Source organism: Lingula anatina, chromosome 4 (assembly GCF_051362555.1).
Source record: "Lingula anatina isolate TDL-2025a chromosome 4, LinAna3.0, whole genome shotgun sequence".
NCBI classification, from domain to species: domain Eukaryota; kingdom Metazoa; phylum Brachiopoda; class Lingulata; order Lingulida; family Lingulidae; genus Lingula; species Lingula anatina.
In genome coordinates, this window is record NC_141770.1 from 9291933 (window position 1) to 9317396 (window position 25464).

The following is a 25464-nucleotide window of genomic DNA, read 5'->3' on the forward strand; positions in this document are numbered from 1 at the left end:
TATCTAGCCAATTAAACAAAGCGTTAAATTTTGGCTACGGGAAAAAACGCATGCTCTGATTGGCGATGGGTATATGATAACTGGCTGGACGGACGGAGAAGTGTTTTCGATAAATTTCTGAAATAACTACAATCACGATGAGCGAAGAACAAGAACCAGAAATATGTATAAACCTTGTTGTTATGGGAATCGTAAAGGTGAGAGTTTTAGCAATCAATATTATTCAACATCTAGTGTCACATTGTACTTAGTAGTTGAGTCTGTTTTTTATGTAGTGTAGTGGTAAAATATAGGCCACATGTTTTATGAAATAAAACATAGTGTTTTCCTCCACTGTAACGTTTTTTTATTCATTTTAAAGCGAATTACCTCTTCTATTACTGTCAACACAGTGTAAGAGTATCGGTGTTACCTCCTTACTTTCTCTTTGTCACGTGATAAGAAAGAATAAAAGGAAAATTATGGTGCAAAATGACCCGTTTATTTATTTTATTATTTTTGTGTGTGTGTGGTTTGTAACTTGAAATAATGTGTTCTGATACCAGGCCCGTAGCCAGCAATTTCATAAGGGGGGTTCTTTTTCTGAAAAAGTGGACCTTTTCCCATAAAAACTTCATGTACCTAGATCAAATTTTACCCAGAGTGGACCTTTTCTCAGCAAAACCCCCCCGAACCCCCCTGGCTACGGGCCTGGATACTAATCTTATAATCATGCTATTGGTCACCAGTGGACTCGGTTGAATTGGACAGTGATGCTAGAATCATTGACTTTGTGTTGCTGGACAATGTTTCACATAACAACTTGAGTCAAAAGTTAACCACTCTCAATTTGATAAATTTAAAGGATATTTTGCCTTTTTGATTTTGATAATACTTTGGTAGTCTATTCATAAGTCTCAGAAATCAGTTGTGATAATTAAACACATTCTTTTAAGCAGGCAACTATTTGACTAAAATAGCATGTCAGGTGGACTCTCCCCTCCTCCCCCCTCCTCCCTCTCCCATGAAAAAAGTTCTTGAAAAATTCTCTGATAAGATTCATTTTTAAGGATTTTAAGTAAATTTGGTATATTTTTGGTTTTATACATCTAGCCACAGTACATGACATAGTTTCTTTCTCATGCTAGGTTTAAGCACATAAAAAATACAATTTGCTATATTTGTACCACCAGCGTAGGCGCTGGCGGTACACATGGTTTTAGTCCCGACCCGTATGTTCCGCCGGCTCCGCTGGCTCCTGCGGCTCCGCCGCCAAGTCACCATTACCGCTTCTCCTCCTAGACGGTAAGGGCCTCCATACCCATCTCTTGGATTTAGGTCACCTATAATCTCAACTCATTCCATGTAAAATTTGGGCTTTGTCGGTATTGGGGTCTAGGTGTGGCACTCATTGCAATGCACCCTTGTCCAAAAATGGCAAAATTAAATGCTAATTATCTCCCCTACAGAAGGAATTATGGGAAAAATTTCTACAGACAGCTTTCCAAAAGTCATATGTGTAGATTTCAAATATGCCCTTGGATTTGACCTTTGACCTTTATTTTAAGGTCAAACGGGCCAAAATTTTCAAAAAAACAAAATTTTTGCCGAAAAAAAAATTATTTGCGGTCTTATTCAGACACCACACAGACTTAACTAATAATATTAATGGAAAGTGTTACCCTTCAGGTCATCTTTCATCTCCGTGAATTTGGGGTCAATCGGTGCATTTTCACGGGAGTAGCGGCCATAAGATATCGAAACTGAAAAATGTCTCTAATTCGGGAACCGTTAATGCTAGACACCCATTCTTTTTTGCATTATGTAGAGCATGTAAAGCCCAACACTGGAGGTGGTCTCCGTTTTTTTGTATTCCATACGGTTTTCGAGTTACGCTGTATCAAAAAGTACATATTGGTGGTGAAAGCAAAATGTGCAGTACGGTAATGGATAATAAATTTTGAACTCCGGAAAAATAAAACATAAGGCTTGGCAAAGCAGACAACTTGTGGTCAAAAATGACATTATTTCATCAAATTTGAACATCTGGAACTTCAGAGCACCTCCCATTTCAAGAATTTTGACCAAAATGACCTTTTCTTTATTTTGAACTTTGCAAATTTTGCTTCCTTTTTATCTCCAAAACTGGCAGAGATAGGTCCATAGTTTCTATTGAACTTGAATAGGAAGTCATATACTGGCAATCTAAATGTGACCTTAAAATTGACCTTTGACCTACTTTTCACCATGAACTGAACTTTGCAAATTTTGCTTCCCTTTTATCTCCAAAACTGGCAGAGATAGGTCCATAGTTACTATTGAAGTTGAATAGGAAGTCATATACTGGCAATCTAAATGTGACCGTAAAATTGACCTTTGACCTACTTTTCACCATGAACTGAACTTTGCAAATTTTGCTTCCCTTTTATCTCCAAAACTGGCAGAGATAGGTCCATAGTTACTATTGAACTTGAATAGGAAGTCATATACTGGCAATCTAAATGTGACCTTAAAATTGACCTTTGACCTACTTTTCACCATGAACTGAACTTTGCAAATTTTGATTCCCTTTTATCTCCAAAACTGGCAGAGATAGGTCCATAGTTACTATTGAAGTTGAATAGGAAGTCATATACTGGCAATCTAAATGTGACCTTAAAATTGACCTTTGACCTACTTTTCACCATGAACTGAACTTTGCAAATTTTGATTCCCTTTTATCTCCAAAACTGGCAGAGATAGGTCCATAGTTACTATTGAAGTTGAATAGGAAGTCATATACTGGCAATCCAAATGTGACCTTAAAATTGACCTTTGACCTACTTTTCACCAAGAAATGAACTTTGCAAATTTTGCTTCCCTTTTATCTCCAAAGTTACGCTGTATCAAAAAGTCATATTGGTGGTGAAAGCAAAATGTGCAGTACGGTAATGGATAATAAATTTTGAACTCCGGAAAAATAAAACATAAGGCTTGGCAAAGCAGACAACTTGTGGTCAAAAATGACATTTCATCAAATTTGAACATCTGGAACTTCAGAGCACCTCCCATTTCAAGAATTTTGACCAAAATGACCTTTTCTTTATTTTAATTAATTTTTTCTGTAGGAAATATATGGCACATTATGGTAACTCCAAAATTATAACATTTAGTCCCTTATATCTCCAAAACTGGCAGAGATACGTCCATAGTTACTATTGAAGTTGAATAGGAAGACATATACTGGCAATCTAAATGTGACCTTAAAATTGACCTTTGACCTACTTTTCACCATGAACTGAACTTTGCAAATTTTGCTTCCCTTTTATCTCCAAAACTGGCAGAGATAGGTCCATAGTCTCTATTGAACTTGAACAGGAAGTCATATACTGGCAATCTACATGTGACCTTAAAATTGACCTTTGACCTACTTTTCACCATGAACTGAACTTTGCAAATTTTGCTTCCCTTTTATCTCTAAAACTGGCAGAGATAGGTCCATAGTCTCTATTGAAGTTGAATAGGAAGTCATATACTGGCAATCTAAAAGTGACCTTAAAATTGACCTTTGACCTACTTTTCACCATGAACTGAACTTTGCATAGTTTGCTTCCCCTTTATCTCCAAAACTGGCAGAGATAGGTCCATAGTTACTATTGAATGTGAATAGGAAGTCATATACTGGCAATCTAAGTGTGACCTTGAAATTGACCTTTGACCTACTTATTATCATGAACTGAACTCTGCTAATTTCTTTCTCTTTTAACTCTAAACCTGGCAGAGATAGGCCCATAGTTACTATTGAAGTTGAATAGGAAGTCATATACTGGCAATTTACTGTGACCTTGGAATTGACCTTTGACCTACCTTGCGATGAACTTAACTTTGATTGTACCATTTTTAGTAATATATATATTTTTTGCATATTTTGAAAATTCTTGTTGATTGCATTTTTACAGCTTGTCAAGCACAAGACTGGTGGCTGTGTTCCTTATTTTGTATATGTGGGGGTCTATATGAATGCGCTTGCTCCAGCTGGTGGTACAATATTCGGAGGCGGTATCGCCTCTCTGATCCTCTAGTTTCCTTTCAGTTTTGATGATGATGTAGCAGCTACTACTTAGAGGGACTCCTTTTCTGGCACTGACTGGACATCTCTAACAGAATGCAATACTATATAACATGGCAATAAAAGTCATCAGCTTCTTCAACATCCGGACACTGGTTTGTCTGCTGGTGGTAAGCAGCTGCCTGGGTCCTGTGTATCCTGGCAGTAGTAGCAGTAATACGACCACTTCAGAATACATACAGTTACCCAGACGAGGCGGAGTGATGAGGAATGACTGCTACAATAAGACAGACCTTCCTACTGAACGGGTTGTGGTGGACTTTTCCAGCAGAGTGGTTGAGAATGGTAAGGGATTTGGTTGTCAGGGTGGTTGAGAATGGTAAGGGGTTTGGTTGTCAGGGTGGTTGACAATGGTAAGGGTTTTAATTGTCACTGGTTGATTTGGTAAGGGTTATCTTTGTCATGGTAATTGAGAATGATAAGGGTTTTACCTGTTAAATTCATTATTTAAGGTCCCACATCAGGTCCGATCGGTCATGACCGGGGAAATTTGTCTGGACCGGTAAAAAATTGGACTTGATTGGTCCAAAGGACTGACAAGAGTTTTAAAACCACAATTTTGAATTTACTATCATCATTTGACATACTTCACTAATAAAATTATATAAAACCCAAAGCGTTTTTCCCCTCCATTTCAAACTTATCACATTCACAAAGTAGGTTACCTAATCGCGCTGATAGTATCTGTCTCAAACGAATAGGGTGATTTTCGGTCTGACACAAATCCATTCGGTCCAGCAAATTTTTCAATACTGCCGGTCCAAATGTCCGGCCATTCTGAAAAGTTTTCAGCATGTCTGCCACATGTTTTTTAACTGTTACAAAATTATTATTCTTTGACGAAAAGGATTGTATATGTCCATGGGTCCACTACATATGCCCTATATTCACTATTTAAAGTTTAGATGATTGGCTTTAGTCTTAAAGTTTATATTGAAAACATTTCATAAACAAATCATATTTATGTTTTATGTAGTTGAATTTGGAGTTGGATTTTGTGCTTTGAATTATAGTGCCAATGCCCCCTCCCCACCCCCTCACACACACGTGCACACACATACCAAGCAATCTTTTTTCGATCTCTGATATAATCTCAGTATTACATTTGATCTTGGGATAAAATTAGCTGAACAAGTGGTGAGTGGCTTTAAAAAATTTAATTTTTTTTCCCCAGAATACATCATCACCTTCACGGGTTACTTCAGTGCCCGCGCCAGGCACAGTTTCATTACGTCAGCCCTCCACGGGTCTGGGGTGAAGAACTGGGGTCTAGTGCCGCGGCTCAACCCTGCCAAGAATTACCCCAGTGATTTTGAAGTGGTCAAGGTAGGTTGTCACTGTGCTGTGTGTCAGGCATAAAAAAAACTAGTCCATGGTTATTTTATAATAATAATAATAATAATAATAGTAATGATAATAATAATAATAATTTGAGCACAAATGTTTTTACATTTAAGGATCTCTAACTACTCTGTGTGTGTGTGTGTGTGTGTGTGTGTGTGTGTGTGTGTGTGTGTGTGTGTGTGTGTGTGTGTGTGTGTGTGTGTGTGTGTGTGTGTGTGTGTGTGTGTGTGTGTTAATGATAGTAAAGTAATAAAAAAATAAAGTGTTATACAATATACAGATAAAGAGATATAAGTAAAATGTATAAGATCCCTTATGTATTTGATACTAATCATTTGCATTTTATCATTACCTTACTTAGGTAAGACAGTGTGTAAATTGTTACTAGTATTATTATCATATTATAGTTATACATCTGTGCGCAATGCTGCATGTGGGCAGTACACTGGCACATGTACAGTGCACATAAGCTCATTCAGAAAGTATGCTGGCTTCTCATTCAATTTTTACAAGAAAAGAGCAATACTGCTGATTAATCCACCCATTCTATGCACATTATGTGGGCTTGATTAATGGTAGCCAAAACCTTTGACTAGGTGGTTAATTATTGACCGATTGACAGCGAGTTGATGACTTCATTTTAATCAAATGGAGAAGCAAAAGATGCCATTCACATATGCATTTATTTAGGTTATTTATTTTGACTGATGAGACATTCTATAATTTTTTGAAAGATGGAAGGAATGGCTATTTGGCCTTTTAAATTGTGAGAAAAATGAAAATGAACAAGGGTCGCATATGTATTTTAGTTACAAGAGAAGTCAGACGAGGGTCTGGAGGCACTGGAAAGTCATCCCAATGTGAAAAGAGTGGCCACACATAAGAAATTAACTAGAACATTGAAATATTTAAAAGGTACTTCTTAGAGATTAAGGGGAAAATAATTGTATCCAGCTTTTTTTTTTTTTTTTTACTTATTTATTTATTTGTTTATATTTTTGACAGCAATTTAGTCTTAAATTTTTAATGTGAATAGAAAACCATTTTTAAAGTGACATAGTGGTGCTGGTTGCAGAAATGTACAGGCTGAAAAATATAAACCTTTTTTTTTCTTTCATTCATTGTGAATTTAGTGGTAATGCTATTATCTATGCTTTAGAGATACACCCTGCTCTCAACCAAATACAATAGCACTATTATTCTCACTGCGTTGTCATTGTTGTATAATAACAGTTAATGTTTTCCAGTGAAACCCAAGGCTAGTAGTAGCACAGTGCTGAACTCTCCATGTGTGAAGACAAAATCTACCAGCCCAGATAGCTGGGAGCAATCTTTTCACTCTTCAAGACCCATCAATAGGAAGAGCTTGTCTCTGGTTGGTATTTCTTGAAGGGCAGTGATCCCTTACATATTTCAAAAATTTTCACAGATTCCAAATTTTTTAAAAATCCTTTCAAGATTCATATTTTTTCTTCTTACAAAATCATCTCCTCAATTGAACATAAATCATTTTTGAAAATTCTGGAAATTATGTATTGCAGCTTTGAAAAATGGATTATTTTGATAAATTTTATCTGATTTCTTTCATTCTTTTAAGTGATAACAGTTCATCTTGAGCTGTGTACAAGCTTGCATAACCTGAACAAGAAAGGTTTTGATGATGAATTTGCTTAGGAAAGAAATAACACGTTAAACACGTTTTTGTTTCTAGGCAGGTGCATTCTGGCATTCCCCTGTCAGACACAGAAGTCGTAATCTTCTTCGTGCAATACCCAGACAGGTGGGGTTTTTTTTCGTATTTATTTGTTTTTCTAAGTTATTACATAGTTTATTGCATTATATATTATTATATGTGAGTTATGGTATTTCTTGGAGACCATCTCTATTTATGCTTTATACAGAATGAAAGATAATTTTAAATCCTCACTTTTTTATGCACAGACACAAATATGTTTGTACACATATCACTGTCACCTGCATATATCATCACTGTCGCCGTGCACTTTCACCGATAACACGATAAGTGGAAATCCGTTTTACCTTTTGGCTTGTTATTGTTAGTAATTTCATTTCTCCTCCTCAGATCTCCAGTGCACTGCAGGCAGAAATACTGTGGAGTATGGGATATACAGGTATATAGAAGTCCCATTTAATTTTACAAATAAAAATGATTTTCACTTAACTGTTACTTTATCAATACAAGTAATTATATAGAATATAATGTACATGAATTATTTATTTTTTACTGATCATAATTTGATTTTTAAGAAACTAAAAGAAATATGTTGCTGATTTATTTGGATAGAATTTATCAACCTAGATAGTTATCTAAGAGAAATGTTCATGTTGTTTTTTTAGGTGCTAATGTGAAAGTGGCCATATTTGACACTGGGTTGGCAGAGGACCACCCGCACTTCAAGAGGGGACGTATTAAAGACCGCACAAACTGGACACATGAGAAAACACTGGAAGATGGTAGGGGGCAGCTCAAATGAGTTTGATGGTTTTATCCTGCAATGTTTCCCTGTTATATTGTGTTCAACACTGAATCTTTTCACTATAAATTTGGATTAAAATTTTTGTTGTGTTATTAGTAACATTTTGAAGCTACATTTATCATTTTCTTCTTTGTAACATGGTCAAAAGTTGTAAGTCTAGGTTCATTAATGATGATTTTGTGATTTGCTTTGCAAGATGTTTATGATCATAACAGATGCTAACTTTATATTGTATAAACCACATAACACTCAGATTTGTAGTTACTCATTGTTAGTCCAAGTTTTTTTCCTTTTTAGCAACTGTTAGAGAAGCATTATGGGTCACACAACTTTTCATGTGCTGGGATTGTATAGAGATGATTCTCACATTTCAGGCCTTGGTCATGGTACTTTTGTGGCAGGTGTGATCTCCAGCAACAAGGACTGTCTTGGCTTTGCGCCTGATGCTGACATCTATGTTTTCAGAGTGTTTACCAACAACCAGGTCAGTGACAAGATGCACTTGGCTGTGTTTTCAGTGTTTGCACTGCTATTAACAGGATTTAATTGCAAGATTTTATTTTTTAATAATTTATTTTATTTTTATTTATTTATGTATTTAATTTTTGCAATATTATGGTTATTGTGTCTTTTTGAGGTTATTATTTTAATCTTTTCAGTATAACCATTTGTAGTGTTTCCATTAGACTTAACTTATATATCTTGGCATGATACTTCTTCAGTTCTTGAACAATGAGTAATACGTTTCTTTAATTGATTGATTTACCAGAAATATAAAGTTATTCATTGGATTTTGAAGTACAGTGGGAACATATGGTAGTCATATGACATCTATTCTTAAAGTTGATTGGAATCTTTTTCTACCCTGGTGCATTTACGTATTATTCACTGTATGAAAAATGCAGCGGTATGTCAGGGCATTTTTGATTTGTTCATTGGATAAACATGATTATTTGAGTCATTCATTAAATCATGGGGGAGGGCATTCATTAAATCATTGTTTTGATTCGATTCACGAAAAGGGTTTTTTAAAATTTTTTTTTAAATCACAAACTTGATTTTTTTCCAGGTTTCTTATACCTCCTGGTTCTTAGACGCTTTCAACTACGCAATACTGAAGAAAATTAACGTGTTGAATTTGAGCATTGGAGGTCCTGACTTCATGGACCACCCTTTTGTGGATAAGGTATCGGTTTTAAGCTCCAGATTTATGCAAAAAAATTATATAGTAATCACAAAAATATCATGGAGTTTTGTTTTTCATCATTCTAAATAAAGAACAAAAATAACTTAACTTTTAATCTTATAATGATTCACTATGTTCAGTACCTGGATTTGTGTATAAATGTGTGATGCTTGTAGAATCATCGAAAAATTAAAACAATCTGTATTGTCAAGTGATTAGTGTAATACCTGTTTTTATTGTAGGTATGGGAGCTGACAGCAAACAAAGTCATCATGGTGTCAGCAATAGGAAATGATGGTCCACTCTATGGGTATGTTGATATTGCATTTCTTTACAGACGCCATCATTTTCTTCATCAATAATCAATATAAGCACTAAAATTATAGGTTTTAACATCTCTGAATTCCTTCATCAAATTTATAATTTATTAGTACAATGATCTATTAAATTATAAATTCATTGGTACGTTGATCAATCAAATTTATAATTTATTAGTAAAATGATAGATACTTTTCTCTTCAAATTCATTTGCATATAGTAGATACTTTTTCTCTTCTAACAATTTATGTTTTGTTTATGCATTTAAAGTCAATTCTGTCTTAAACCCTGTGCTGGTTTTCTCATAATTTCAACATTCATGATAAAAGTTGCATCAGCTTTTTATCAGCAGACACATCTTTTTATCATATAATGTTTCTTCTGGTCAAAATAAAACCCTGTCTGTATTTCAGCACCCTGAACAACCCTGCTGACCAGATGGACGTCATTGGTGTTGGAGGGATCAACTTTGACAATCAGATAGCGCGCTTCTCCTCCAGGGGAATGACCACTTGGGTATGTGACAGCAGTGCAATGATTCAGTGCCTAATTGTATTCATCTTTGACTTCAGGCTTTTTCTGTTTCTCTGGAGATTCCACAGCAGAAAGTGTGCATCAGCTACAGTCTTGGGTTTCGTGGTTAATATGGGCTTAATTGTTAAAAAATCTGCCAGTAGCATTAGTAAATGGCTAATCAATTTATAAGGCCTGTGCACTGGTTCGTGTTTTACTGAAAACACAAATGGATTACGTTATACTGGGTTATAATACATGATATTATTTTGAGCACCAGATTATGTGCTTCTTCAGAAATAATAAGAGGGGTACATAGGAATATTATACTGTTTAACTTCTTTGGAGGTTTCGGCAAAATGGTTTGTAAGAACAAGGCCAAGTTCATTATTGGCAGTCCCTATTTCACCTTAGAGCACAAGAATAAATTTTTCATCAGGTTAAAAAAAGATGTTATTTCAGAGGGAGGAATTTCAAGGTGGTTACCTAGTGAAATACTTTGGAATGATCATCTTAAATGTACTTGTCTGTAATTGTGTCATGTTTACTTCAGGAGCTGCCCTTTGGCTATGGTAGAATGAAGCCAGATATAGTGACTTACGGATCCCAAGTCAGAGGCTCTGCCATGAGGTGAGAGTTCAGTGAAAATTTGACAAAATTAGACACAATCACCAACCGTTTTTGTAAAAATATAATGTTCAATTTTAAGATTGCAGATTAGGTGAAGCTTGAAATGACATCATAAATCTTTTGCCTTCTTTTAATCTGATCTCAAACTGTGACTTGTATGTATAGTTGAAGCTCGGCATTTTACATTAAGTGTGGGATATATTTAGGTAATTTCAAAAAATATATTCCTGTTGTTAAAATTGCAGGGGAGGCTGCCGTTCTCTGTCAGGCACCAGTGTAGCATCACCTGTGGTAGCGGGTGCTGTCACCTTACTCTACAGGTAAGTTGAGTCTGTCTAGTTCCTGTATAGCTTTACAAGTTAGTTGCCTCTGTCTAGCTCCTGTATAGCTTTACAGTTAAGTTGCCTCTGTCTAGCTCCTGTATAGCTTTCATACTGGTAGACAGGTAAGCTTTCTCTTTGTCTCTCTTACCAGTAAATAATTCATTTGGTGTAGTTGAGAGTGTCACTGTACAGGTATATTACTCCCTCATGATGATGGAATCACCTGTTATATTTATGGGTTGATCCTAACAAGTGATTGAAGTCGGGTGTCATCTCCAGTCTTTAAGATGGCTGTTGTGCATTTGGATACTTGATTATTCCTATACTACTTCTGTTGTACATCCCTGGCAAAATGTTGACCAAGTTGACTATTTCCATACAGTTGTACTGAAATCTGGAGGGGGGCAAACAGGTGGACACTGACCAGCAGTTAGAAAATAATGTCTGGACTGATAGACTTAATGGCAGACTTAACTGTAAATTCAGTATATGGCTCTTTGAATTGTTGCAGGTCCCATGGACTTGACTGAACACAGCTTTTTTATTGGGCCTTGAAAATTTAATTGGTCATGAACAATAGAACCAACAGTTTTAACATGTCTATCAAATATGAAATGGCAGTGAAAGCCAGTTGGCCCCAGTGTATATTCTATGTATCAAACATGAGCTTTTTCCACAGAAAAGCAGAATTCTGCATTTTTTCATACAATTATAATGGTTCCTGAGATTCATCAGGGTTAGGTGTTGGGTCCCATGATAAATGTTCAGAGTTTTTTTTTTTTTTTGTTTTTTTTTTTTTTAACGTGGGCTGATGTCTGATGTATATATATTTCCAGTGCTGTTCTGAACCGGGCCCATGTTGTGAACCCAGCCAGCATGAAGCAGGCCTTGATGGCCTCGGCAAAACGACTGCCAGGATCGAACATGTTTGAACAGGGCCACGGCAAGTTGGACTTGGTGAAGGCGTATCAGGTGCTGCGGAGTTACAAACCCCAGGCCAGTCTGAGTCCTAGCTACGTTGACCTGACCGAGTGTCCATACATGTGGCCGTACTGTACCCAGCCTATGTACTATGGTGCCATGCCTGTCATTGTGAATGTAAGATATATACATATATGTTTTTATTTATTTATTTATTTATTTATTTTATTTTATTTTATTTTATTTTATTTTTCTTGTCCAGGAAAATTGAATTGTGGGATTATTCTTAAAAATCAGATTGGTAAGTATATAAATTGAGAGGTTGTAAAACATACAAAGGTACAGAGACTGGAATATTTTTCATCAGCACAAATGTTCAAATTTGGCCAAAAATTGCATTGAATTATACAATTTTCAACTGACCAGTCAACACAGGAAAGTATTATAAGATATGTGCAAAATTTTAACCAATATTTTTTTATGTGGTTTAAAGGTTTCTGTTAACGTGAAAGCTGGTTGAATGATTATATTTACTCTTTATGTTGCAGGTTACAATTCTTAATGGGATGGGAGTCTCCGGTAAAATTCTTGAAAAGGTGAGCAAAACAATTTTGTTTGTAGGATATTTGTTATTTTAACCAAATAGTTTATTTAATAAAATTAGCCTCTGAGTCATCAATATTTGGTGGCAAATCATGATCGACTTTCAGAATATTGAAAATTTGCAGACCTAACATTTGACTAGGTTCTTTTTGAAAGTAATGATAATTGTGATCCCAGATTAAGTATTTATTGAGATGTGTTGTACATTCCAGCCACTATGGCAGCCCTACACTCCTCAGTTTGGGAACTACATAGAAGTAGCCTTCTCCTACCCCACTGAACTGTGGCCCTGGTCAGGCTATCTAGCTGTGTCCATCTCTGTGTCCAAGGGGGCAGCCAACTGGGACGGCATTGCTCAGGGTCTGGTCACTCTCACTGTGACTTCACCACCAGAGGTCAGTATATGCTGCCTGGCGCAAATCATAGCTTGTTTTGGTTTTTTATTTAAAATGTATTTTCAGTATTACAAAGATTACAAAGGTGTTTTCTCATTTTGATTATTTATCTACTTTTTGAATGGAATAGAATTGCATGGATATTGTGCAGAATGTTTGGAAACCAGAGGATTGTAAATTAGGAAAGGTTATGAAAGAAAAGGACTTTTGTATTTACTAGTATTTCTAGTTGTCATCCCTTTTGATAAGGCCATTTGTGATGCATAGTATTGGGGAGCAATGGATTAATCTGCTCTTTTAAAATTAAGAATGTGAGACCAGGATTCTCCCAATTCCAATATTAGATTATTTTCTCTTTTTAAAATGCTGTTATGCTAGAACAGCACAAGTCTGCCACTCTGTCAATACAGTGTTCTCACACATTAGTGTAGTCTTGCATAAGATGAGAAGGAATTGTATTTCAGGATGGAGAAAAGAGTGCAAGAACATCCACAATAAAGCTACCCATCAAGGCCAAGATCATTCCGACTCCACCTAGGAGGTGAGACTTGTAGCTAGGTTTTATGTATTTATTCTGTACAGCCACTGTGATGTATCATTTATATACTAAAGTAGCGTAAAAGTTATAGATCATTCCTCTGTTTAGAGCATTTGGACCGGCTTTCATTTCACAAAGTAATGCACAAGTTGCTATTCCATGTTATAAAGGAACTGGGGCAGTGTATTCTGACTTGGCTAACTTGATGTATTATGACTGAAAACATTCATCAATTAAGTTGTTATATAATTTTAACTAGCTACCTGTCCCAAGTCCAAAATAATCTGTAAAAAGACATGGGTTGTTCGTATTGTATTTGATGATGGTTGTTCCAGCAAACGAGTTCTGTGGGACCAGTACCACAACCTGCGCTATCCACCAGGCTATTTTCCACGCGATAACCTGCGCATGAAGAACGATCCACTGGATTGGTAAGTCCACGTGCTGTTTCTGGTTAAGCTACATGGAGAAGTTACTGAACAGACTCACACACGTGCACCTATGTATGCACATGCGCGCATGCGCACTCACACACACACACAGCTCTTCAATCCATCTGCAGAGAGGAAAGGCACCATGTTGGGGGTATCTAAGTGGAGTACCACATAACTTTAAGAGCATCATTAGGAAATTATTGTCCAGTCTTAAAATTAAAGATATCATTTAGACATTCATCAATAAAGATATGGTGTCATATGCAGAATGTCTGACTCCTTGCTGTTTGTTTCAGGAATGGGGATCACATCCACACCAACTTCAGGGACATGTATACACACCTGAGGAACAGTGGTTACTATGTGGAGGTGCTGGGCTCCCCCTTCACTTGCTTTGATGCCTCACAGTATGGTAAGTAGACGTTAGAATACAGGGTAACTGCTTTTACCTCACACAAAGGTACTGCAGAAATGATATGGTTATAAAACAGGGATGAGATTTTCCAACTATCAGCAGATTTCCATCCTTTGGGGAGCCAAAAAGTATCTTTCCTAATAAAATTGTTAGAAATTGGCATTTCATATTTTAGCCTAGTATTGAAATTATAAGTGGAACCTTACTGATAGTGACTGGTTAACTGCCAGAGGATTTGAATTACTGCTGACTTTTAGCTGCTGCCACCCCATGTATTCATTTATGAAATCACCCCAACTCATTGCAGTGTCACAACAAAAGAGAGCTATAACTAGTAAAAGAGGGTGTTCTAGCACCACAGATGTGGTAACTGCCTTGTGGGTCTCAGGTGAATTTAACTTTTATTTACTTAAAAAGTCACAGATATTTTATCAGCTGGCCCTCACAACTGCCGTCATATCTCTCTCTCTCTCTCTCTCTCTCTCTCTCTCTCTCTCTCTCTCTCTCTCGTATGTTAGATAACATGATATGCTTTTTCCTCACTCCAGGTACCCTGCTGATAGTGGATGCTGAAGAGGAGTATTTCCCTGGAGAAGTGACCAAGCTGAAGCAGGACATCGACAACGGCCTGTCACTGATCATATTTGCAGACTGGTACAATATCTCCGTCATGAAAAAAGTCAAGTTTTATGATGAAAACACAAGGTGAGGACTAAACTTGTGTGCTTAGGGATAAACATGGAGAATGATGGTGTATGAATAACTGTTTTTTTATCAAGAATGACATTTTAACCCCTTGTGGGTTGACTGACCCACTTATGAATACCAGACTCTGAAATCAACCAGGAAATTAGAAATTATATGAGGGAACGGAAGATAGTGTGTAGGTGAGTTACTTGAAGAAAATTCATTGTAAATTGATGACAATACGAGAAACAATAAATGTTATATATTTTATAGACAATGGTGGATGCCAGACACAGGGGGTGCCAATATCCCTGCCATCAATGACCTGTTGTCCCCCCTGGGGATGGCCTTCAGTGACGAGGTCTACGAGGGAGAGTTTACACTGGGAGAACACGAAAGTAAGAATCCTTAATATACTTACTTAATATAAATATGCTGGCATTGTTTGTCCTACAGTTATGCTTAGGAAAGATGATTCTTCAATTAAAAAAAAATGTTAGATAGAAGTAGCTATCAGTGAAAGGTACATATGTACTGACATCACAGTATGTCATTACCAATAACTGACTGAATTACCTCCATTTACTACAAGTAGTCTGTATATAAACATGTAAAAGAAAATATAGCATGGACACATATGAGTGGGTTTTCCCTGTTATTTCAGTGTACTATGCCTCTGGGACCAGCATTGCCAAGTTTCCTGAGGACGGCTTGTTGATCACACAGTCACTGAAGGATCAAGGTATAATATCCATGGAATATTCTATGAAATTAAGGTGCATTCACATTGAAACTGTTACATTAGGTAGTTAGAACTAACTGCGGGGTCCCTTCCTGAATGCAATCAGATTAACAGTTTAACACACCTCCTTTTGTTTCCAGTGTACTCCTATAATCAGCAGCTTTTGTGTGTTCTACTAGGTACCGGCAGCCATTTTTTATTTCAATATTTACAGGTATAAACAATGCTTCAAATGAAAGAACTTTGGAAATGATGTACAATGATACTTTATTTGACTCTCTAGCACCAACAGTTCCCGAGATATGAGCGATTTAAGTTTTAGTAAAATAGACGTTTCACGTTAATAGAGATTCCGTTATTTTTTGCCATTTTACAGACACTCTGTACTGATCAGAAATGATATCAGTAAGTATTTAAGTAATGCATTACTTACAACTATATACATAGAAGTAAAATACATAATTTCATGTTGGAAAAAATAACCGTTTCTGAGATACTCTGCAATGAAAATCCTATTTTGTATCAAGCGGCCATAATAAAACAATGCTGATTATTCACATACAAGCAAATTGATGCATTCATTATTTGTTATTCTACAGGTAAATGCTAACAATTTTTGTTTTAAATGGCACAACTATATACAGATATCATGTCTAATTTTTTTCAAATACACTGGGATAATACTTTTTCTATAAATAGCATGCAAAATTAGAAAAAAATGCAATATCGCAGACGGAATTTCTACCATTGCATGTACTTTAACTGAATTGCAAAAGTAAATTGACGATTACTCAGTCACCATTCATGCCACAGGCTTGATCTAGGTATCATTGGAAAGCTAATAACCTTATCTTTAACAATATTGCATTTACAAAATATTTTTGATAACATATTTTTTTCAAATGGGCAAAACACCGTATAAATACCCGAAAAATCCGCTTGCATTCAGTAATTCTACTGTCCTGTTGATTTATTATGCCAACATTTCATATCCAGAGCAGTCTTACTTTTATTTCACAAGTACTCTTATTCTTTGCAATGCATAAAACTGCATTTCACTGCTTTAACAAACTATGTTTTTGTATTTTAAGTACAGTATCTGTAATTCCTTCAAGATAGGAATTTCCAAACAATGACCGGAAATGTTTTCAGTTCAAGGTCCCATGCAAAGACATATATTCAGTCTGTCTTCTATCTTCTATTTTTTGTCTTAGACCCCACTTGAAATAAATTTCCTTTCCTCTTAATTCAAATTAAAATTAAATTTATTAAACAGCCTTTAATAAAAGGCATAAATCTTTCTCAACACAAACAACTGGACACGATGCTTGTTTGTACAATGCACAACAGGGGGATCCGGTCACCTTCCATGTCCTGTCACCCTGAAGTTTTTTTCCCAAAATATGGAGGTAGTCGTCATCTAAAATAATTGATCAAAGGTTTTCACACGTAAAAACATTGAGCAGTTTCACGAAGCATCATGTTGTAAAAGTAAGAAATATCCCAATCTATAAAATACTAAATTTTCTAAAATTAAATTTGATATCTTCACACAATATTTTAATAAGTTAAATTCCCTTTTTTAATTTTAAGAATTATGCTAAAAATATAAGTTTCTTAAATATTTCTTGATATACAGCAGTAAGGCCTAAATTATTGCCAATGAGAGCAGAATATGTACCATTACTACCTATTCAACTGATAATTTCTTCAGGCAATTCACATTCATTCCAGCTTGTGTTGGGGCTGGCCATTCCCGAGTTCTGCTCATGGCCTAAAATGGTAAACAACACTGTCAAAATATATTGCCTTGAATAAATGAAATAAGTGTTTGCAATTTTAAACAATGAATAAATTATAGCATCAGTTACTTCCTGTCAAATACGATGTCTTTTATTATAGCTCTACTAAAAAAGTCGTAGGCCTAGTATAATCGCTCACGATCGTGTGCAGTAGAAAATTAATTATCTTCAAAAATATGAGGCCCCAAGTCCTTAAATTAAATCAGTAGGCTACAATTTTTAGATCATATGTAACACTAGTACAACAGAAACATTTTTAATATGGACACACTAGGAAAGCTCTGAAGTCCATTGTTTGCCTGAGGCCTCGTCCGTAATAGTAATACGAACCAAATTCACTCAACTTTCTTTACCCCAAAACCACATACATATTGAAGTAGTTCGGACATATTTTATATATTTCGTCAAGAAATGCCAAAAGCAATGTGACCGTGACTAGATTAGGGGGTTTCTTACCTTTCATTGTCCCTAAATTAGACAAGTAGACACAAATTTCATGATAAAAACGGCAGAGGAGCTTTCGACACGCTCTTCGCGGGCGCAGCCATGTTGTTGACGGCACACGGGTTGATATCTTTGATCGCCTGGAGAATTTGCGCCCGTGGATTTGTAATTTAGTTTCGAATATCATTAAAATCTACAGAAGTTGCACTTTATTTTGATATATAGTTTGTTGGGGGTAAATAATTTGCATTATATAAATATTTTAGTTTTTCTTTCGACAAATCTTTAAAACTTACCTTTTTTTGTCGACTTTTATAATTTTTCCTTGGTGGATATTTTCGAATGTTACTTCGTTGGCTAGCTCTTCTTTTCAGCTTTCAGATGACAACAAAAACATGCGTGTGCAAGTATTAGCGGAAAATCCCCGACACGTTTTCTAATGCCTTGTCAAGGAGCGCATTTGCACCTAAGCGCTGCTGTGCTGTCAGCAGCTGTACAATGCTGCTAAACTGCGCGTAACATGTTTTAATCAACTCTTATTAGACTACGTTTTTTAATGTCAAATCTAGCTTTGTTCTATATGATTTGAAAGAGCAACACCTGCCCTTTTATATGGTATAAAAAAATTGGGGGTTACTATTAAATTTAATACTGAAATTAAACCTTGAAAATGACCTTTTTGGCCCTTTTAAGCAGGGTTTTCTGTGCGTTATGTGCTTGCTGCCGGTACCTAGTTCTACTTCCAATCGAGGAGAAGGCTTGTTAATCTGATTGCATTCAGTCTTTTTGTGAGAGAGAGAGAGAGGGAGAGAGAGAGAGAGAGAGAGAGATACAAGATCGTGAACCACATTTTCAGTCTGGAAATAGAGTTTAGAAATGTGATTTATATAAAATATGACTGGATGACTAATCTTCTGTGTTAATCAGTATCCTTTTCCCTTCATCAGGTTATGAAGTAGTCAAAGGAGAGAGCATCACGGCAGACAAAGTGCCCATCTTGGGACTCCATGAAGGAAAGTCACCCTCCAGACAGGGCAGAGTGGCACTATATGGGGATTCTAACTGTCTGGATAACAGCCATATACAGAAAGGTGAGTATCCACAACATTTATTCACTTTACATGAAAAAATCTGATAGAGTATAATTCATGAGACCGTGTTTTTCTTGTATATCTTGAATTAGAGGGATTTGAAAATTGTGCAAAGTCATTAGAAATTTTAAATGTAAGATTTGGAATTCATAGTGTAAAATATGAAAATGATTAAACCTGCAATTCTGAGATTTTTTTTTTCCTGTGAATTTGCAATTTGTGAAATCTGTTGCAGATTGTTACTGGCTGCTGAGTGCACTGCTTGAGTTCACAGCCCACGGTCAGATTCCACCATCTTTTACTGAGAAGAAAGCTGATCACAAGACTATACTACTGAAGAATGACTTGCCAGAGAGAATGGAAGGTAAGACACAGTGGAAGAGTTATAATTATATCTAGCCTTGATGACCAGGTGTATTTGTCACTCTGGACTGTTATAGTTTATTCTTCTTTTTGTTTTGCTGTTCAGTGAGTATAAAGAGAAAGAGAGAGAGAGAGTTTAATAAAACTGATATCAGAATGATTTGGATGGAGAGAGAAAGATCTGATGTTAGTGATGTCTTCTATTCACAAACTTTTACTAAAGATTTATTGATCAGTAATCAGATTTTTGCCAACTATCGCTGGATTTCTGACTGAGTGATTTTTGAACCAAAAATATCTTTTATTTTTAGAATTTTTCCTTGAATGGCAGTCTCATCCCTGATTGATACATTTCAGGCAACCATCTCCACCGCTATTCTAAGGTCCTGGAGAATCACCTTGGTGCTCAGCGCTCCAGACCTCTGCCTGCTTGTCCACATTTGGTCTGGGCCGCACCTAGTCCTCTGAACACTTCAGCCCCCAGGTAGTTATTACTTACAAAAATTTCACTTTTCACTTCTTGTTTTATCCAAAGCAGCAGCTTCACATGACTCTTGAGAAAAAGATTTTTTTTAATTTTTTTTTTTAGTTTTTTGAAGTCATTTTGTCATATGACTTGAAGTTGATTGATTTGAAAGAGATGATTCTCAGGCTTTTTCTTGCTCAAAATATTAAGAATATTTTTCTTGGCCAATCACAATTTCTGGGCCATTTTCAGATATTAGAAACCAAACATTATTTTGGAAAATAGAACTTCATCTAATATGCAGTATTTTTCTTGTGTAAATTATGTACTATAACATCTGTGTTGTTTTCAGCAACCTAGTCCAGCACCAGAAATTGCTGTCAATCAGTTACGATGTCAACCTGCCCTTGGTGAACCCAGCGGGCGAAGGTCATCCCCAGGGAATACGGGACAGTCCCGCCGGGACCTGGGAGAAGCTTAAAGCCAGCAACCCAAGAACACCAGATGGGGCCACAGTGTACCCCTACCTTGCGTTCATGGGGACTGCCCTAGTCTTACTTTTTGTGGTGAACCACATGTATAAAAATAAAACTCGCCCAAGGAGGAAAAAGCCACCGAGACTACGGAAGATGCTATTTGGGGGACGGGTGCCGGGGGTCTGATGTGACGTGTCTATGGGCTCTGATTTGACAGGGATAACATGCAGGTTGCTTTTCTTCAATTTCATCACCCGCAATTTCATAACCAGCGTATGTGTGATCAGTGACCTAGATCTCTCTGAAGGTCATTGTTTCAATACGCCCTTGCTGGATAATAATAGGGTGTAATTATGTGGTAAATCACGGTGGAAGCAACAACTGAAAACCTGTAGCCCTTCAAAGGCTTGCCATAGCTGGTACTCACTGGGACAAGTGGGAAAGGACCGCTCACCGGGACAAGTGGGAAAGGACCACTCACCGGGACAAGTGGGAAAGGACCCTGTCCACGCTATCTCACAGGACCATGTGAAAGGCACTAACTCCTGATATCTCATTGTAGTCACCAGCATTTTCATCACATCAGTTTTACACGTGAAAGGACCTATCTTAAATGTAAAATTGTCCTGTAATGTTTTTCATGTGATCTGTTTTAGCATATTGCCAGCCATTGGTGTGGGTGACAAGTTTTTTTGTTTGTTTGTTTTTTCGTTTTTTCAGGCAGTGTCTGACTGGGAGGGTTTGTGTACTGCATGTATGATAGGCTTTTAAAGTTTCACCGTAGAGGTCGTGTGTACAGGTTACATGTGGATTTGTTTTTGAAATTTTATCGTTGGATGTGATGCGTTAGGTAAGAAATATTTTGCGTTGTGGTGTGTTTTTGTTGTGTATTTTTATGTTTTTCTCATGTAGTTTGTGAAGTTTGGTTCAGATTCAAAAGGTGGCAATGATAACTAAAACCAGGCAATATCAAGTACTTGATACCAAATCCAGTTTGATTAAGAGTTTTGTTTTGTAGTGTTCAGCTATTGAATTTTGTCAATGTGTTCAGCTTTCAAGTTGGTGTTAAGTCATGATCTGCAAGATTTTTATAAATATGTCTCTGCTTGGAAAATGCAGTGTATTCATATCATCATTTCATACATGTCTATCATAATTCTGCTTTTTTTGTTCATTGTTCATCTCCCCATTTGTTATCAGAACCACGAGTTTCATATTTACTTTTAAATGATTCATATGTAATCATAAAGATGAGACCAAATGTTCAGACAGGCAATTTTGTCTATTGTAGATATTTATTATCAGAAGGGTAAATATTTGGGGTATTTCAAGCTGCATCTGTCAAGATTTTGTGTGTGTGTGTGTATATATATATATATATATATATATATATATATATATATATATTTTTTTTTTTCTTTTTTTTTTTCGTCTGTTTAATGTCAGCACAGGTCTAGAAATTGAAAGTAAGGGAGAATTTATGCTTAGAACTTCGTGTTTTGAAATTCTTTGTCATGCATCAGACAGTGCAACTTGTTTTAATTCCTGAGTGTGCCGCTGTGAACAGAACACACATAAGTTTTAAGGTAGAGAAATTCTTTTCACGTCTGTTGTTTCATTTTCAAAACATGCACTGGGTTGTCAATGTACATATATGGCCCTATGGGAGTCCTGTTGTTTTAAGCAAATTTTGTCAGTTTACTGGTTATATGTGTGCAAGTTATGTACATATGTTATATGGGCCATTCCTCTGAAAAAGTCTGTAATTTCACATTTTTTCATCTCTTTGTATCCCACAGGGTGTAATATGAATCAAAGAAAGTGAGCTTCATCTCAATCCTGTTAATTAAAAACTAAATTGGAAGAAAGGGAGGCAAGGTTTTATTGTTTTTAAAGAGCATTTAATTTACTAAATTGTTATTTGGGAGGGGGTGAAATAGGATGGCCCATGTTGGCTGAAAATCACTAATAGGCCATTGTGAAAGGTTGAAAACTTGATATTTAGGGCTGTGCAGCCAGCCATGCATAAGGGGTAGCAGTTATTTAGTAAACTATTTTATCCACAGTTTTATTTTCAGTTCCCTCTTCTACTAAGTATGGGCATTAAGACATAATATGATATAGCACAAGTGTGAATTTGTGAATAGAAAAAAATGTTTAAGGCATTATTTGTATAGTTAACGTTGAAGAAATTATACACAATATTGTGCAATATGAAGGTCTGTTCACATCAGGTTCAACTTAAAGCCCAAAGTCAGGCAATTTCAGAGGAGGATTTATAAGCTGGACAGAAGTAGTGACGGTTTCAGAGATGGGTGTGTTCTTATGCTGAAGGTTCAACAATTGCAGTGAATTTTATTTCAACTTTTTGCCTTGTTTAATAAGAATCGTTTATACCAGACTGAGTATTTAAGTCTGTTAAAGTGAAACCTAAACATGCTTAAATTGTATTATATGACTTGTTGTAATGTTGCAACATATTGCAAATTTAAGTAAAACTGGACATGAACATGCCTAGTGTATTATATGTTATCTGCTGAGGATTCATACAACATTCGTGAACTGGATATTGTTATCATACGTTGTTAAAGCCAAAGTGTATTTTTATCAGAATCCAGAACAGTCTGTACTACAAATACAATGAGATGTACATTTCAGAGAAATAAAGACATTTCTTTTATTTAACTTTTTATTAATCTTTTGATATATTCATTATCAAAAAGGAAGATTCAAATTGTAGAAACAGAAAAACATTTCAAGCTGTTAAATAAAATTCATTGCAGTTATTTTAACGCCATATTTGAACCACAGAATGGTTAGTCCACTGTTCTGAATGTGATCTTTCACATTTGTCTATATTTTTCTGAGGTGGTCACTTCCCAGGTGTACAAAACCACTTTTCTGCTGTACAAAACCTACAAACATGACAAAGGCATCTCTTGGAATTGCACCATATTTTTCCCCATAGCATAAGGCATTATACCAAAAAGAAGTTTGTACAATTTTGCATCTGGACTCCCTTTGAGCATTTACTCTCCAATCTCTCGATTTACTCTCTAACCCCAGGTGCTCATCTTCTCCATAGCAGGTGCGGATCCAGAGATATTTTCTGAGAGTCTTCCAAATTATCACTGTTGATCCATCCTTCATTTCTGACTGTCTTCTGACAGAAAAATTAGATACCCGTAAACTTGAATAAAAATTTAACCCTCTTCCAGAAGACCAAGAAGACTGCCTCAATCCGCTCCTGCATAGCTTGCACAGACAGGTCAATGAGTTCTCAGATTTCTTCTCATCAGGAAGGCCTCTCATCTCGCATTGCTCTGTATTTATTCATTTCATTGGGAAACACTTTGTAAAGTTCCAACATCAACAGACCTTTGAATTTCTGAAATAAGAAATAGGAAGGATGAACAAGGTACATTTACCCTTCATTGAAAATAATGTGAAAATTACAAATCATGGATAAAAGCACTCTTCATCTAAAGTTTAACACTCTGTAATTGAAAATAATTAGTTTGGTTATCATCTGAAAAAAAATTTTAATACACAAATTTTCTTTTTTTTTTGACTGTATTTTCTTTGTGTGTGTGTGTGTGTGTGTTTTTTTCTCTTATTTACATATCACAAATCCTTTGACTTAACATCAAGGTACACCAAGTAAGTGAATCATACAAATGTATTCATATTCACCTTGTAGGCATCAATCTTTCCCTTGACGGCCTCATTCCTCATCAAAGCCTTCTCCATACAGTCCTTAGTGTACAGCTGGGGGTTCTTCCCTTGATCTATGTAGCTACAATTATACAGTACAAATCACATGATAACGATTGTTCACATTTTAAATCAGAGCCTTAAAACCTATTACATAAAGAACCACGTCTAGATTATTTTTTTAATAAATGGGCATTACTAGTATCTATTTTCATTTATTTATTTATCTTATTATCCAAAATTGAACATTGCAAAATGAGTAATTTTATATAATAGAAGTGTAGATAAATGAGATTTTTTTTGAAAAAAAAAAGAAACTTTGGGGCTTTTTTTCTTTTTCCTTTAAAGAACTTGTAACGTTACTCACTCAAACACTTCAAGTGGTACTTGGACATCTTGGACTTGATTCTTGAGTTTGTCTATTTCCTGCATTCCGGTCACCATCGTGTGTCTACACGGAATAGAATAAAAATATAAATTAGAGAAGGTAACAGCTTTCAAATGTGACTTGTAGAATTTTCATGATCACCGTAACATAATGGTATTAAGGGGACCAATTTCACTTTGCACTGAGGCTTCAGACACAGAAGTGAGTTTTAAGTTTTTTTTAAAAACAGTCCTTATAATTTCAGGAAATGCATTAAAACAGAGCTTTGAGTGAAGTGCATAATGTCAGAGACAACGATTTGATGTAAGCAAGTTAACCACCTCAGTCTAAATATACTAAACTGTGAAAAAAGAAACAGAAACCGAGGCCGTACATAAAACGCAGTGGGACCAACGCAGTGACCGACATGCTTATAGTTTGCCTGTTAGTATTCTCCAATCCTTTTAGCCTATATCAAATGTTACTTGTACTTACAGTTTCTGGTTGAGGACATTTTGTCCCTGGGGTTGAAAATCACTAACAGTAATACCTAATTGTCGTGTGTTTTCAATAAAATGTTCTAGCTGTTGTTCTAGCGCTTCGAACCGGTCGGACATTTTGACCCACGTGACTGTTTCCGCCACGCCGCACGCCACCTAGCGGCATTTTAAGACTTCAGAGGACTCTTTAGAGAGAGGGAACGAAACGAAAGGAACAGAAAAAATCGACAAAAAATTAAACTTAAAAACGCACGGTTATGTATAATTCTAGATATTTTCATTCGAATTCCAACTCTTTGATATTCCAAAAGATTAATCCAGCAATAATTCCATATCTACCAGTGGCGGATTTAGAGATCTTTATAGAGGGATCTTCGATTTCGGAAAATCCTATGCCCCCCGCTTGAAATTGGGATTTTGAATAGCTGAATCATAGTTGTAAACCACCAAATGACACCGTTCGCCCTCTAAAACACCAAATTTTTTCGAGGCCCTCTAGCGGCCCCCTGCGGTGGCCCACAAGTGCACTCCAAATTCCAAACGACACTCCCAATTCTAAACCTCACTCCGAATTCGTAAACCTCACTCCGAATTCAAAAAGCTCACT

At 36.1% G+C, this 25464-nt stretch overlaps 2 protein-coding genes and 1 long non-coding RNA gene across 3 annotated transcripts; 1 reads left to right on the forward strand and 2 right to left on the reverse strand.

Annotated features, from left to right (window-relative positions):
• The first annotated feature begins 3 nt into the window (after positions 1-3).
• LOC106164261 (membrane-bound transcription factor site-1 protease-like) lies at positions 4-22961 on the forward strand. Its single transcript, XM_087010325.1, has 27 exons — positions 4-197; positions 4052-4372; positions 5262-5413; positions 6241-6346; positions 6679-6806; positions 7143-7211; positions 7515-7563; positions 7790-7906; positions 8304-8413; positions 8999-9115; positions 9358-9425; positions 9847-9949; positions 10500-10576; positions 10822-10896; positions 11736-11997; positions 12369-12416; positions 12636-12818; positions 13283-13359; positions 13692-13787; positions 14087-14202; positions 14754-14910; positions 15166-15290; positions 15557-15634; positions 18828-18971; positions 19207-19335; positions 19692-19818; positions 20153-22961. The coding sequence occupies exons 2-27, from the start codon at positions 4141-4143 to the stop codon at positions 20460-20462; spliced, it is 3255 nt and encodes a 1084-aa protein (XP_086866451.1). The 5' UTR covers positions 4-197; positions 4052-4140; the 3' UTR covers positions 20463-22961.
• On the reverse strand, positions 15885-18587 carry LOC106161926 (uncharacterized). The gene is made up of 3 exons (XR_001238272.3): positions 17893-18587; positions 17325-17408; positions 15885-17054 (listed from the first exon to the last, which is right to left on the reverse strand). It is a non-coding gene; the product is annotated as an uncharacterized LOC106161926 (long non-coding RNA).
• Positions 22925-25040, reverse strand: LOC106159432 (mediator of RNA polymerase II transcription subunit 10-like). The gene is made up of 4 exons (XM_013535719.2): positions 24853-25040; positions 24358-24441; positions 23970-24072; positions 22925-23664 (listed from the first exon to the last, which is right to left on the reverse strand). The coding sequence occupies exons 1-4, from the start codon at positions 24972-24974 to the stop codon at positions 23572-23574; spliced, it is 402 nt and encodes a 133-aa protein (XP_013391173.2). The 5' UTR covers positions 24975-25040; the 3' UTR covers positions 22925-23571.
• Positions 25041-25464: the final 424 nt, after the last annotated feature.